The sequence below is a fragment of the Mixophyes fleayi genome, chromosome 11 (genome assembly GCF_038048845.1).
Source record: "Mixophyes fleayi isolate aMixFle1 chromosome 11, aMixFle1.hap1, whole genome shotgun sequence".
Taxonomy (NCBI): Eukaryota; Metazoa; Chordata; class Amphibia; order Anura; family Limnodynastidae; genus Mixophyes; species Mixophyes fleayi.
In genome coordinates, this window is record NC_134412.1 from 90,297,994 (window position 1) to 90,310,159 (window position 12,166).

Below are 12,166 nucleotides of genomic sequence, written 5' to 3' on the forward strand. Positions count from 1 at the left end.
TTTCTTTACGTTCTTCTAAGGCTATGAAGCTGCCTGAATACACCAGGCCGTATCACGCTTAACTCCATTGTTTTATTAAAAGACAGTTTCCTTTCCTGTGGTACATCCATGTGGTACATTTTATTATATGTGTACACATAAGCTCAGTATGTTCAGCAATAAATCGTTTCTTACTTTCGAGCTGGTAGAGGAGAATCCGGTGCATCAAACAGCTTTACAATGGGTGGTAACAGGAGATGTAAATAGTCGTCTAGATTGGCCCCAAACATCTGGATAGCATTCAGAAGCTGAGGAGGGATTAAAACACATATTATAGCAGTCATAGCGTTTATATAGAAATCCATTCCATTCTCTATCCCATTGCTTACCTTAATAGTCACGGACCGGCCCGCGCTGCTGTCGTGCATGAACACTCGCAGCATGTGAGGGATGAGCTGAGGCAGGTACAGCTTAAACTCTCCCCCCAGCGCTAGCACAATCTGCTCAATGAGCAAAATGATCGTGCTCTGTATGGGGTTGTTCATGGTCCAGTAATCCTGCAAGACAAAAAAGGATTAGACACTACCAATGCCACGCTGGAAGTGGATAAGTGACCCCTCACAACTCCACGTTACCGAGTCATAAGATATTAACACTGTATAGGGGCTCCCCACCCCTCCTCCCACCACAGAGGTGTAACGTGCAGCCCAGTGCAACCACATGACCAGACCTCCAATAATCCCAGCCGCCGACTGCTTCTGAGATCCCCGAATCAGAAGTTCAGGGCCAGGATGGTCATCACCGGCAGCCCCCCCTAGTCAGTCCGGGGCCCCTACAACTGTACCCACCCCAAGATGGCGGCCCTCGTCATGAGCACAATACATAACAGAGACTCCCTATCCAATGATTTAGAGGCCAGTGAACAAGTTCTACCAAGAATAATGCTCATCGCTACATCTAAAGTTTCTCATGGTTAAAACGCCTTATATCAACTCATACTGTCAGCATTCAGATGTATATCCGTGACTGAGGGAAGAGTTTCTTTTTTTTTTCTCCCCCTATCAGAGAATTTATTGCTGGAATTCGAAAGTGACAAAAGACTGTTTCGTTCTGTTGCTCTTAAATAAAGACCTTCATCAAAGCAATGACTAACACATGTCAAACAATCATTAATCAAAGACGCTTATTACCACTCATGAGATGAAGCAAAAAGCCACATTAATACATACTCTTATCAGGGCGAAGATCTCCTCCATGTAGGGGCGGATATGGCTTCGCACAAAGGAAACCAACATCCCCAACTGCTGAAACATGAACTGTAGAGAAGTAAAAAGAAAAAAAAAAATTCACAGATGAGAACAGGAACAGAACCAAAAGACCCACTGATGATGTTGGGATGGTGGGCAGCACGGTGGCTCAGTGGTTAGCACATGTGCTTACAGAACTGGGGTCATGAGTTCAATTCCCGACCATGGCCTTATCTGTGTGGAGTTTGTATGTTCTCCCCGTGTTTATGTGGGTTTCCTCCGGGTGCTCCGGTTTCCTCCCACACTCCAAAAACATTCTGGTAGGTTAATTGGCTGCTAACAAATTGACGTGTGCATGCGTGCCGGGATTTAGACTGTAACCCCCAATGTTCTCTGTACAATGTTGCGGAATTAGTGGCGCTATATAAATAAATGGTGATGATGTATAATGAAAGGCTGAGTTGCCAACACATCACCGCCCCTTCCCCAGTGTACGAATCAACCAATTCCCAACCGTACTCCTCTAATCAAGTCTGCCAGCCAAGCTGTCAGTCACTGTCTGCGTGTTGAAAGAGTAACCTCCCTTCTAACATGGAAACTATGTATAACAATGTCAGTTACTCCATATGTTATGTTACTCATCTATGTAATATATTTTACGACCTTCCATATTAACATTAATTGTGGCTTTACTTTGCACTTTAATAGGTCTTCATAAATCTGTATTATAATAAGTTGTTCAAACTGTCTTTTAATCTGCTTTAATCTGCCAGATCGCCCAAAGTCTTTGTGGCCTTTCTTCTAAAACGGTTCTCATCAGAAGCAATGGGAGGTCACTTACCTGAGGCGACATCAGTCCTGTCCTCTTCTGGGCCAAAATCAAATGAGAAAAGACGAGAGAGAGAAAAGGAAATCGTGTTAGACTGATGTAGGGTGAAAAAAGAAAGCAGTATAGCAACACTACCAGTTAGAGAGGGTGTCTTAGGCTGCCAATGACAGCCCAATTCTTGGTGCGAAACCGCACACAGTATTTCTATAGGGGCAGCACACAAGAATAAGACCATACGAGTCCCTCGGCCGCACCGAGACCCCCTCGGCCCCACCCCTCTCCCACCGAGACCCCCTCGGCCCCACCCCTCTCCCACAGAGACCCCCTCGGCCCCACCCCTCTCCCACAGAGACCCCCTCGGCCCCACCCCTCTCCCACAGAGACCCCCTCGGCCCCACCCCTCTCCCACAGAGACCCCCTCGGCCCCACCCCTCTCCCACAGAGACCCCCTCGGCCCCACCCCTCTCCCACAGAGACCCCCTCGGCCCCACCCCTCTCCCACAGAGATCCCCTCGGCCCCACCCCTCTCCCACAGAGACCCCCTCGGCCCCACCCCTCTCCCACAGAGACCCCCTCGGCCCCACCTCACTGCCACATATTTCGATTCTGTATTTATTTTGGTATTTTTAAAGCAGTTCATTTGCATTGAATCAATATGCATTTAGTTGCCCTATAAACGAACTGACATTATGTACAAATATAGTGATCTATTAAAAATTAGTGTTCAGCGCACCCCTCTCCCTGATCTTGAGTAATTTGAAATATTTTTTAACGTAGACACTCCTTACAAATGAAAGATGAAGTTAAAACATTATGGTGAACTGAACAAGTAGTAACATCTAGATAAACAATTGTCATCATTAGTTATAACATGTACTAGTGTAGAAGATATAGGAGATAACACAATTCACATTTGCCTGCTGGTGTTTCTTCATGACTTACTTGAGGAGAAGGTTGGTGAGACTGTGGAGAAAAGAAACAAAATTAATAATGATTGCGAACACTCCCAAAACTTCACACCTCCAAACCATAACAAGTGTACTGTAACATAACTACAAAGATCGCACCGACTCCACTACATTCAGCCGCTGCGCGTTGTCATCAGACTCTCTGTATATACATATCTGTACGTTGTAATACTGAGAGCTGGACAGTGCTAAATGGAAGAACGAGCAGGAAGCTTTGTAGCATTGAATATTAAAATGCAGTTTAGAAACAGGAGTTACTGTACTACGGTTGTTATACATTGCAGTCTTTCTAACTAGCAGCCAAAGTGATTTTTGGGCCCAGCTTCCCAAGACCACCTGCAGCCTCTGCCTTATGGGTTTAAGAAACTATTAGGGCTCAATACAGGGATAACAATCATATGTTTTACAGGACGTTATTCCTGATTCTCTCCAAATACCTAGGCCTCTCTGCTCCAATATAACAACATTACACAGAAAACCCAGAAACGCGTGGATAGCATGGCCAACAACACATATGGATACAAACGTTCCGAGTCTAGATACATACCTCCCGAACATTGTTGTCACACAAGCGGATAACGCTCAGGAAGGTCGGCATCACCTGAGGTAGAAACTGCACGCATTTCAGTCCTAGAGACTTGAAGATGAAGGTGATGGCTTGTACCACCATGGTGTGATGATTGGACAGAGATTGGTCCCTCAGGATCCGCATTAGTGTGACCACAGACACTGCTGGATAGAACTCATCTAGGGGTAAGTTCCCCATGTTCACCAGCATTTCACTGGTACTATAGTCAGCTAAAGCAGAAGAGAAAGAAAATATCACCTTGTGTAATGACATGAAAACACACTGTGGAAGCAGAAGTGTTAAATAGAAAGACAAGAGGAGCCACCATTATATCTTGTTTCCCATCCCCAGCAATAGCTGGTGGATAAAGAAATTATATCCCACCTGTCACACTCCATGGAGGCCGCCATATTGGTTCTGAGCCATTATAATGCAGCCTATCAATACAGTAAGATCTAGTGACATCGCTGAGGCACAACATTCCTAGTCACTGGATAGGGTGCAGCCTAATGAATACAGTCTCCGTCATTTTGTGCGTCTAACTTGACCGACGGTTGATAGAACGGGTTTATGGATGAAAACCTAGATAGCGCATGTTATTTTTTTTTCCATTCATTTTGATAAAATGCAGTAATGAATTGACATCTTCTAATGACACGTTCTTACCAGAATCCTGGTTGGTCTTAGACTCGGACAAACTTAGAGCTGAAGCGTCTCTGGACTGGTCGATCATTCCGATATTTACTTTGTGTTTGTATGGGTCCAAAGCCCCCAGGAGGCCCAGCACACGGATAGCCTAGAATGAAGAATACATGCCAATTCAGCGCTCAGTTGTCTTGGAATATCCGACTACAGTGCAGCGATAAGTCGGATGGACGGGTTAGCTCACCTCACGGCGGATGCCCTGGTTTTGCTCGGTCTTTAGGAAATTGAGCAGCACCTCCAGCAGAGAAGGATATTTCCTGTACGGTTCTACCACGTAGCCTGTGCTGGCCACCAGCTGTCCCAGAGTCCACAAGGCAACCTAGGGAGGAAAGCATGAAGGGGTCAGACTACTTGCCACCACTCCAGCACTGACCAGGAGACATCACGTTACTGACCTGTCTTTTAGCCAGCAATGAGGAATCTTGTAGCATGTCCATGATGATGGGGAATAATTCATCCATCCACTTCCTCATCTCTAACCCACTGACCTGGTGGTAGAAAATTCAGCCCATTACACACAAGAGCAGATACAAGAATAACACATTGAAGTGCAGCTGTCACAGACATAAAATTGTGTATGTTGAAAACACATTCATTGTTTCTGGTCTCATTGACGTCACTGGATCCTAGTGCCGTCACATACTGCAGATTCCTCACACAAAATGTCTGCCTCCTCGGTGAGGAGACAAAGGCTACGCTTTATCCGCTCTTACCTGGGCGAGCTCTCCGATTGTTGCCAAGACGTTTGTCACAACCCCGGGGTTGGGATCTGGGTCGCGCAGCTTTAAGATCAGAGCCTGGGATAACACATAGAGAACCTGTTAGAAATCTTCTGCCTGAATGATTTACTGTAAGCGTAATTTACGACAAGCCATACCTAATGAAAGGAAGTGTTACACATTATTTGAATGCATTAGGAAAAAGTAACCTTAATGTCCCAACATGTACATACATCTGTTGAAGGACAAACTGTGATACTCCAGCTGTAGTGGAACTACAACCCCCATCATTGCCCTACGCCAGAGGCAAGCAACCCGCCACCCACCTGCTGTTGAGGAAAGTCTGATAGGGCTTGCTGGCACTTTATTCCACAACAGCTGGCGAGACAGATTGTCAAAGCTGGTTATCTCTGTAGCAATCACCCTCATCATCTCTGGTTTGTCACTCCCCGCTATACTGCTAAACAGTAGGGTGGCTGCATTGTCGCTAGATAACAGGCAATCCTGACCATAAAGCAGCAGGAAGAGTGTCAGCCGGTGACACTGCTGTGCATGGTTCTTGTAGAGACACAGTGGGCAACCATTATCCAGGTACTACCCATTATATTGAAAATCAATCCATTTCTTTAAGTCAAAATGTACTTTCAACATATACTTTGTTCCTCATTGCCATTCTATAGAGCTCTCCTTGTTTAATGAAACAGTAGTTTTATGTTCTCCAGAGATTTTAGTATTGTACAACTAGACTCTTTTGAACACTAAGGGAACGATTTAAGTGGAGTCTGACTGTCAGTTTACCTTAACAGGCCCAGCAATATAACCGTTCAGACTTCTATGCAAATTTGTAAAATGACGTTCTCTGTGCAAAGTTACATATCCCAACATTATTATTATTAATTTTTATTTATAGGGCGCCACTAGGTATCCGTAGCGCCGTACAGGGACAGACAGAAACACGATACAGGGTGAGACAGCACGGAACAGTTAACAGAAATCACAGTAACTCAGAAGCTCAATGTACAGCTAGATTAGAGGTGAGCGCCCCCAGCGGGGCAGAGACAGGGGCCGGAGGACCTCACGGAGGAGACAAGGAGCTGGAGAGCAGAGTCAAGGTGGTGGAGAACAGGAGAGGAGGCCCTGCTCGGAGGAGCGTACAATCCAAGGGGAGGGTAGGACGGACAGAGACACAATGGTAGGAGGAGGGAATGGGGAGGAGGGAATGGGGTTACATATCCCAACATGCTTGGAATGTTATAGAAAAATAAACTCAGAAGTTCCATAAGTAGCAGAAGAGACCCCAGGAGAAACGTTACCTTAAGGATGGGCTCCATGTAAGGGCGGATAAGACGCGGTGCATTGGATACAAGGTGTCCCAGCATCCGTGCGCTTTGCTCCTTGTTCCTTCCAACACCGCTGTGCTCCAACTCTGTCAAGATCTGACGACAGAAAATGTAACCGTGACCTAGGTAGCCGAGTGAGGCGGTTTCATTCGTTGCAAAATTACTTTTTGTTTTACACCCCCCCCCAATCCATTCACACAATATGCCAAGCAGCATACGCTGGCAGTGCCATCATCCCTCTGCAGCCCCTCCACTTCAACAGTTCTCCCAACCAATAAGAAGTGCTGGGTGATTTGATGGACAGTCTCCGCTCTCTTGACTTTTCAATAAACAAGACCCAACACATACATCCAGGTGACGGACTTGTCCTCATATCAAAGTTCAAGGGGAGCATAAAGAACCACCAAGCGCTACTCACCTGGATGAGCATCTTGCGCAGGAAAGGCATTACAAAGGCCGGGTTCATACTGCTAAGGCGGCCAATGGTGCAGATTGACAGTTCCCGTATCTCAAACACTTCATCATTCAAGGCCACGAACAAAGCCTGAAGGTTCTCCGCCTGGGCCAGGTGAGAGTCAAAGCGTTCGTCTAATGACGCCAAGACACAGTACCGGATATCAGGGTCTGCGAGGGGGAACAGAAACGTACACTGCATTCAGAGACCTGCATCACTCCTGATTGTCCCAATACAGAGAGTCCACATTATCCAATGTTACCTGGATCTGTAATTCCCACCACAAGCAGTTTGCTCAGAACATCGGCCACAACCTGAACAGCGGTCTGACTCACATGTCCATGGCCACTAAGAAGCTGGATGGAGGGAGTGAGCAATCGGGAGCAGGTGCGGGCGGCTTCCATCCGAATCTCCTTGTGTTCGCTATTGAGGAAGTGATCGGCACAATGACGCACAAACTGGGTCAGCGAGTGACCTGGACGGAGCAGAACAGAATAATATCACATATAAAACAAGAGTATACACAGTGTTCTAGAACTGGGCGGAGATTACTGGAGCTTTACAGGTAACTCTGCAACTGAATGAATTGGATTTAATGAATCGAGAGAGAAGGTGAATGTATTGTTCAAACACAAGACATCAACAAATGTTGATGTGGATACCATAGGTCCTAACATTTCTATCATGCTGAAAGATGATGATATTGTTGCTGGACAGATGTCAAACATGAAGATATCTTTCAGCTGTTCATACAGTATTGCTGTATTATATGACAGTTTGTTGTGTGTGAAGCAGATTCTTGTAATACAGGTTTGTCATTATAAAAATCACTGGGAAGACATGTATTCAGTTAAAGGTTTAAGTGAATAGATCACCTATAACAAACAACACATTCATTCTTTACATTTACTGTCTGTTTCAAACTGTAAAGTGCTCTTCATCTTCACCCATACATAGGGCAGCAAGAGACATGATCCATTATTGGGTAGTATTTTAAAGGGTATATCATTCCTTTATGTCTACTGATAAAAACCCCTAGAGACATGGATTGGATGACTGGTCTAAAATACTTAATTTATAAGCCATCTAAACTTAATACATTGGATGCATTCAGAACTATTAAAAAAAATAAATGTGAAAAGCTGTTGGGGTTTAGAAATTAGAATTGTAGGCATGTTTGCACTTTCTTTATTCTAGAATCAGGTAATGACCCCTGATTCTGAGCTACAAAGAGAGTGTCTGATGGAACATGTAAAGGAGGAGGGAGCGCTGAATAAAGCACACATTTAGTGGACCTAGGAATCTTGTGAAGATGGTTGGTGGGGGGAGGTACCAATGACAGAAGCCATCTAGCACTTCTGCTAGAAGAGGTGGAAGTGTCTGAATCTACAGTCTGCCCTTCACAAACCAGAAGGACTTGTTCTTGTATACAGACTCCCAGTGCTGCCACATGTGGTCCAGGTCTTGACAAGACAGAAAAAGGGGCGACCAACATGCAATCAGACATTTACTTTGGCTCTGTGGTTGAAAGAGTCTTATGTCCTTTGCAGCCAAGATAGTGATTTTCCCTTACTGAAACCCATAAACCTCCCTGGAAAATGCTGTTTGCTTGACCGTTCCTCGTGTGTCATGGTCAAGGGGAACAGAGACTTCCATTGATTGACCCACTCAAGGGGTCTGATGGACTTAAAACAAATTACCTGCCCAATGTTCTTTGGCCTTTCAGACTTAAGGCCATGCCTGACCTTGACTAAATGACCTTGAGCTGACTTTCCAGGAGAACATGTCACACCCTAGAATGAATCTATCATAGGGCAAAATATTTAATTTGTCTGAAAGCTTCCAAGGTAAGGGACACAAAGTAAGGTTGTTATTTCATCAAGAAACACAGTATGTCTAAAGATCTAGTCTACTAAAGTCTACTAAGTCTACTAAAAGACCTCCATCTAGGCCCTTACCTTCAAACTCAAAAGTGCCTAAGGTGCGGAGAGCCAAAGTAATGCTGCCCACGTCGCTGGCTTCGGGGATATTGGTGAGGCTAGGAGACGACAGCTGATGTGCCAGGCCTTTGGGCATCCCTGGATGTCGGAGAGGTTTGTGCATGAGAACCATCGACAGCATTTTCAGTAGCCCGTCCTGGATGTCTTTCTTCAGCTGAGGGATGTGTCGGCTCAGGTCATAAAGCACAGCGGTCAACGCGGGGCTGGGAGAAAGCAATAGTCTATTAGTAACCCCGAGACACGGTACTAAACTTTTCCAGTGTGACCCTAATACTACTCACCTCAGGCCCACAGACAGCATGGGTTCTAGCAGCTCTTTAATGTCCTGCTGGATGGCCGGTCCCATCGATCGAGCCAACATACTAATACAAGTAAAGACTGTTGCATCCACCTGCATAGACTTCTGTCTCCTATGTAGAGAAAAACAACACATTTAACTGGGGACAGTGAAGTCTACATAAGACCAAATGGTTGAAATACATCAGAATTAGTATTGGTTATTCATCACTAAAATACCCCGCAATCTCATATATCAGGGCTGCTAAATGGTCACATTTGGCTCACAGATGTGTTACCCCCACCAAGTACAATTTCCACAATATATTTGGCTTTCCATTTGTCTCCAATCCCCTCCCCCTCATATTATCACACTGTCCACGACTTACAACCATTAATTCACTAAAACAATCTGATTGGTTACAGGATGTTCTAGCCCCACCCACTTCAAACCGTGTTACTTTAACAAACAGGAAATGAAGAATGAATACAGAATGTGTTCCGACGCCAATCGCACAAACTTCTTAAGATGCTGAGGTGTGATGAGAACAGTATCGATACTAGTGCTATGAGCACTACATTCATTGACACTTCCAGAAACAACATAAAGCTAGCCTGTCTACATTGCCAATTTATTTGCTTATTACACAGTGCCTTGGGCATTAGATAAGCAAAAACAATGGGCTTCCTCTATGTCAACAAACTGGTGACCGGTTCCCTTAAAAGAATGTGTTTCATCTAGAAGAGCTCTGGTCTGGTGACCACAGGTTACACTTCCCCTCTATACTGTGTTGCATGTTAGATAAAACATGTGGAAATATGATTTTATTTCAGCCATGTCGTTATTTTGCAGTTCTCAAACTTGGGTTAAACAAGAACGGCGCACACTCACTTGTGAGCGAAGTCTTTAGGAGGCAGAGCGGATTTGACATGTTCCAGGATTTTGGGCAGATAACAACGTATCTCTGCCCTGACAGCGACAGAGATGAGTCCCAGCGCTTGGAAGGCCACAGTGCGCTCCTTCTCCTTGCGCACACAGCTCAGTAGGTGGCTCATGGTGTCTGGGAGGTATTGATCCGCTAAGGAAAAAGTACACAGAACAAATTCAGTATTTTACAGCAACTGAAGACTAGCGAAAGACGGCAAAGAACAGAACATGAAGAGACTGGTTGTCCCAGCAGTCAACGCTAAACTTACCCGTGAACGCAGAAGGCCTGAACGCAGCCAGACGCGGGAGAACGTGCAAAATGGTCATCTGAATTAAAGGGTTTTTGCTACTTCGGCACTTTAAGACCCAACGACAAATCTGCGAGGGAAAAAAATAAAAATGAAGTTAGACAAAACCTACAGAAGTATATGGATGAGAGAGAGATGCCACTACACACCTACCTGATCAAACTTCTCTTCCACTAGTTCCCGGCACGTGCGGCTTTCCACCAAGGTGGATTTGTCTGGCATCGGCGCAGATCCATATCCCAGAATCCCCTGCTGCCCCGTGTACCCCAAAAGGCTCAGCAAAGCATTGGAAGGCTGGGGCTGCACTGACTGGAAACTGGCAAAGGGTGTGATATGACGCGGCTTCAGGCCAAAAGTCATGAGGTCCTTGCAGTGTTTGTCATGTACCAGCTGCTGCTGGGTAATCTCTTCCATCTCTTCTCTCAGGCGCTAGAGGAAAAATCAGAGAGTCCAGTATTAAACGTTAGAATCTAGTGCGTGATGGTCCTGACAATAAGGAGATGCGCTGAGTATCATGAAATAACATTGTGCAGCACGGTGGCTCAGTGGTTAGCACTTCTGCCTCACAGAACTGGGGTCATGAGTTCAATTACCAACGATGGGCTTATCTGTGTGGAGTTTGTATGTTCTGCCCATGTTTGCGTGGGTTTCCTCCCGCACTCCAAAAAACATACTAGTAGGTTAATTGGCTGCTACTAAAATTGACGTGTGTGTGTGTGTGTGTGTGTGTGTGTGTGTGTGTGTTTTGGTAATTTAGACTAAGCACAGAGGATCTTATGCAATTGTGTAAAGGGCAAGGTTTAGATTTTAAAAATAAATTTATAAAAAGAAAAAACACTACTAAGACTTGAATACAAGTTGATATAAAAGTAATCGCTATTTTTATTATTTTCTATCTTACCTCCCCTTCCATGCTGCTGATCCTCACTAATTCATTAATAATCAGGAGAGCTCCATGGATCCGGTCATCTCGGTTCATTCCCTTCTCCTTAGATAATGTCTCATCAAACCCTCGCTCAGCTTCCTCATACGTTTGCTAAATGACAGATAAATGCATGATGAGAAGAAAGCACATACATAATTGACACTCTGATTGTATATAGATTACAAGTTATAGATTATGATAAAAACATTAAATAAATTGGGCAGGGACTGATGTGAATGTCAAGTCTAAAATGTTGGTACGTTCTGTGGTCCACAAAAGACATACAGCTGCTACATGACATAGAGAGAACAGATCCATACCCTGTACCACAGGGGTTTCTGTAGCTCCTTGGGCTCCCGCTGTGTGGTCAGGATCAGACAGGCTCGCAGAGCCGCCACTGCTCCCTCCCGAATTGCCTGTTTGGAATCCCACACACCATAGAAGATGCTGTCAAAGAACGGCTGGACCTGCTGGAAGAAGAACGTGGGCGCGCTGACAGCCAGTTCCCGCAGCACTAGAACCTGCAGAGAGGAACACGGAGATTTAACACTCGACTTCTGGAATACACGGAGCCTATTACTGAAATACAACATCCACTACAGACAAAGGGTGAGCAGGTACAGGAAAGAATGCAATGTATCACTTCACGGGAAACCGTGACATCACCAGTAGCCTGAATTATCATGAACAATGGTTCAGCTCATAGAATGGCTGCTTCAACTTTGATGATACTGGTACCAAGATAATTAATAGGCTGCAGTTTCATGTATATCAGCCTAGCCCACAAAGTATCTCCTTCCACTGTGCGTATAATTACAATAAATATACAATGTGCAATATAGAGAGATGCAGAGTAGGTCAGATAAAGATACTGGCATGAAAGGTATATTTGTCTGAAAATAGATAACTTATAGAATAAT

The 12,166-nt window shown here is 44.9% G+C and overlaps 1 protein-coding gene across 8 annotated transcripts in view; it reads right to left on the reverse strand.

Annotated features, from left to right (window-relative positions):
* MTOR (mechanistic target of rapamycin kinase) overlaps positions 1 to 12,166 on the reverse strand; it is an 84,726-nt gene that overhangs the window by 63,599 nt on the left and 8,961 nt on the right. For all 8 annotated transcript variants that reach the window (XM_075190201.1, XM_075190195.1, XM_075190200.1 and 5 more), the window contains exons 5-24: positions 11,567 to 11,767; positions 11,223 to 11,357; positions 10,475 to 10,750; positions 10,283 to 10,391; positions 9,978 to 10,164; positions 9,091 to 9,219; positions 8,768 to 9,012; positions 7,072 to 7,284; positions 6,774 to 6,979; positions 6,329 to 6,451; positions 5,010 to 5,093; positions 4,692 to 4,784; positions 4,481 to 4,615; positions 4,258 to 4,387; positions 3,571 to 3,821; positions 2,998 to 3,018; positions 2,068 to 2,091; positions 1,209 to 1,295; positions 369 to 536; positions 175 to 287 (exon numbers count right to left, since the gene is read on the reverse strand). In XM_075190201.1, coding sequence (XP_075046302.1) covers positions 175 to 287; positions 369 to 536; positions 1,209 to 1,295; positions 2,068 to 2,091; positions 2,998 to 3,018; positions 3,571 to 3,821; positions 4,258 to 4,387; positions 4,481 to 4,615; positions 4,692 to 4,784; positions 5,010 to 5,093; positions 6,329 to 6,451; positions 6,774 to 6,979; positions 7,072 to 7,284; positions 8,768 to 9,012; positions 9,091 to 9,219; positions 9,978 to 10,164; positions 10,283 to 10,391; positions 10,475 to 10,750; positions 11,223 to 11,357; positions 11,567 to 11,767 — 2,930 coding nt within the window. The remainder of the gene's footprint in view (positions 1 to 174; positions 288 to 368; positions 537 to 1,208; positions 1,296 to 2,067; positions 2,092 to 2,997; positions 3,019 to 3,570; positions 3,822 to 4,257; positions 4,388 to 4,480; positions 4,616 to 4,691; positions 4,785 to 5,009; positions 5,094 to 6,328; positions 6,452 to 6,773; positions 6,980 to 7,071; positions 7,285 to 8,767; positions 9,013 to 9,090; positions 9,220 to 9,977; positions 10,165 to 10,282; positions 10,392 to 10,474; positions 10,751 to 11,222; positions 11,358 to 11,566; positions 11,768 to 12,166) is intronic.